The sequence below is a fragment of the Myotis davidii genome, unplaced genomic scaffold (genome assembly GCF_000327345.1).
Source record: "Myotis davidii unplaced genomic scaffold, ASM32734v1 scaffold207, whole genome shotgun sequence".
Lineage (NCBI taxonomy): Eukaryota > Metazoa > Chordata > Mammalia > Chiroptera > Vespertilionidae > Myotis > Myotis davidii.
Window position 1 is genome coordinate 1,673,536 of NW_006298349.1, and position 1,512 is coordinate 1,675,047.

The 1,512-nt window shown below is 67.9% G+C and overlaps 1 protein-coding gene across 1 annotated transcript in view; it reads left to right on the top strand.

Annotated features, from left to right (window-relative positions):
* The window catches only part of MYO15A (myosin XVA), a 63,449-nt gene that overhangs the window by 44,780 nt on the left and 17,157 nt on the right, over nt 1-1,512 (top strand). Inside the window, exons 53-57 of the mRNA XM_006773974.2 lie at nt 237-352; nt 546-618; nt 857-929; nt 1,150-1,223; nt 1,438-1,510. Coding sequence (XP_006774037.1) covers nt 237-352; nt 546-618; nt 857-929; nt 1,150-1,223; nt 1,438-1,510 — 409 coding nt within the window. The remainder of the gene's footprint in view (nt 1-236; nt 353-545; nt 619-856; nt 930-1,149; nt 1,224-1,437; nt 1,511-1,512) is intronic.

Here is a 1,512-nt window from a genome sequence, read left to right on the forward strand (position 1 = left end):
GCCCCAGCATCTGGAGAGACCCGCCCTGGGCAGGGATGCGCCTGGTGGGGGGGCATGGCCACGTGGGTCAGGGGATGGGCCCACTGGGCATGTGGAGGCTGTGACTGGTCGGGGGTGTGCAACCTGAGAGCCTGGGCGCATTCACCTGGGGTTGAGTTGAGTCAGGTTTGACGGGGCCGGGGGGCCGGGGCGGGGAGGGTGGTTGGACAGGCCCTCCTCGCTCCTGCCCCCTGCAGGGTTCCCCCATCAGGACTGGCTCAGCTGATCGTGGGGAGGACGGGCTGGCTCCCCCACCACGCACGATGCTGGCGTTTGCCCAGAAGTATTTCCGAGACCCTCAGAGGAGACCCCAGTGAGTGGTGACCCCCCCCCCAGTCCCCACACCGAGGAGTTCCTCCTGGGGCTTCTTGCCGTGTCCAAGGGCAAGGCCTCCCTCTGTGAGGGGGAGCAACCTCAGGCGTGAGGCCACCTGCAGCTGTGGTGGGAGCCTGGGGGGCGGGGGGCGCAGGCTGCGCCAATGGTCTGCCCTCTGCTTCCTGTCCTAGGGACGGCCTCAGGCTCAAATCCAAGGAGGGCCGGGAGTCCAGGACCTTGGAGGACATGCTTTGCTTCACCAAGGTGCCAGCCCTCGGCCTCAGCTTCCCCATCTGTAAAATGGGGTGCAGGCCTTGGAGCAAACAGCCTTGTCCTCAGGGTGACCCCCACCCTCAGCACCCGAGGGCCTGCGCGCGCCTCTGTCTCCCTGTCCGCCGGCTCCCTCTGCATGACCCGGACCCTCCTGTCTGAGGCGGGACATACCACGCGGCCCCCTCTGTTCAGACCTGCCCCCCCTCCTGACGCACCGCCTCCCTGACAGAGCCCGCTCCAGGAATCCCTCATCGAGCTCAGCGACGCCAGCCTCAGCAAGATGGCCACCGACATGTTCCTAGGTGTGGGGTGGGCTTGACCCTGGGCCGGGGGCCAGCACCACCTGCCCCTGCTCATCACCGCGCCCCTGCTCCTCAGACCCCCCCCCCCCCAGCCAGACAGGGGGCTCCTCTAAGAAAGAGAAGCCCCAGCTGCCCTGGCCACAGCCTCTCAGAGGGGCCTCCCTGGGGTCCCCGAGGGCGGGCAGCTCGGGCCTGGGGCTGAGTGGGGTGTTCCCTGCAGCTGTGATGCGGTTCATGGGGGACGCCCCGCTGAAGGGCCAGCGCGAACGGGATGTGCTCTGCACTCTCCTGAAGGTCAGTTCGCCCACTTTGCCGTGCGCTCTCTCCTGGCCTGTGACTCAGTTTCCCCATCAGCAACCAGAGTTGCAGGACTTTGGGGTGGGCAGCTTCTAGTGCGGCCCAAGGAGGAGTGCATCCGGCGGAGGGAGGGCCTGGAGAGGGACACGGGGCCTGTCTCACACGCCCGCTCTGTTCTGTGCCGGCCTGTGGGTGACCGGCCGCCCTGCAGCTGTGCGCCGAGCAGGAGGCCCTGCGGGACGAGTGCTACTGCCAGGTGGTGAAGCAGCTCACAGACCCCCCCAGC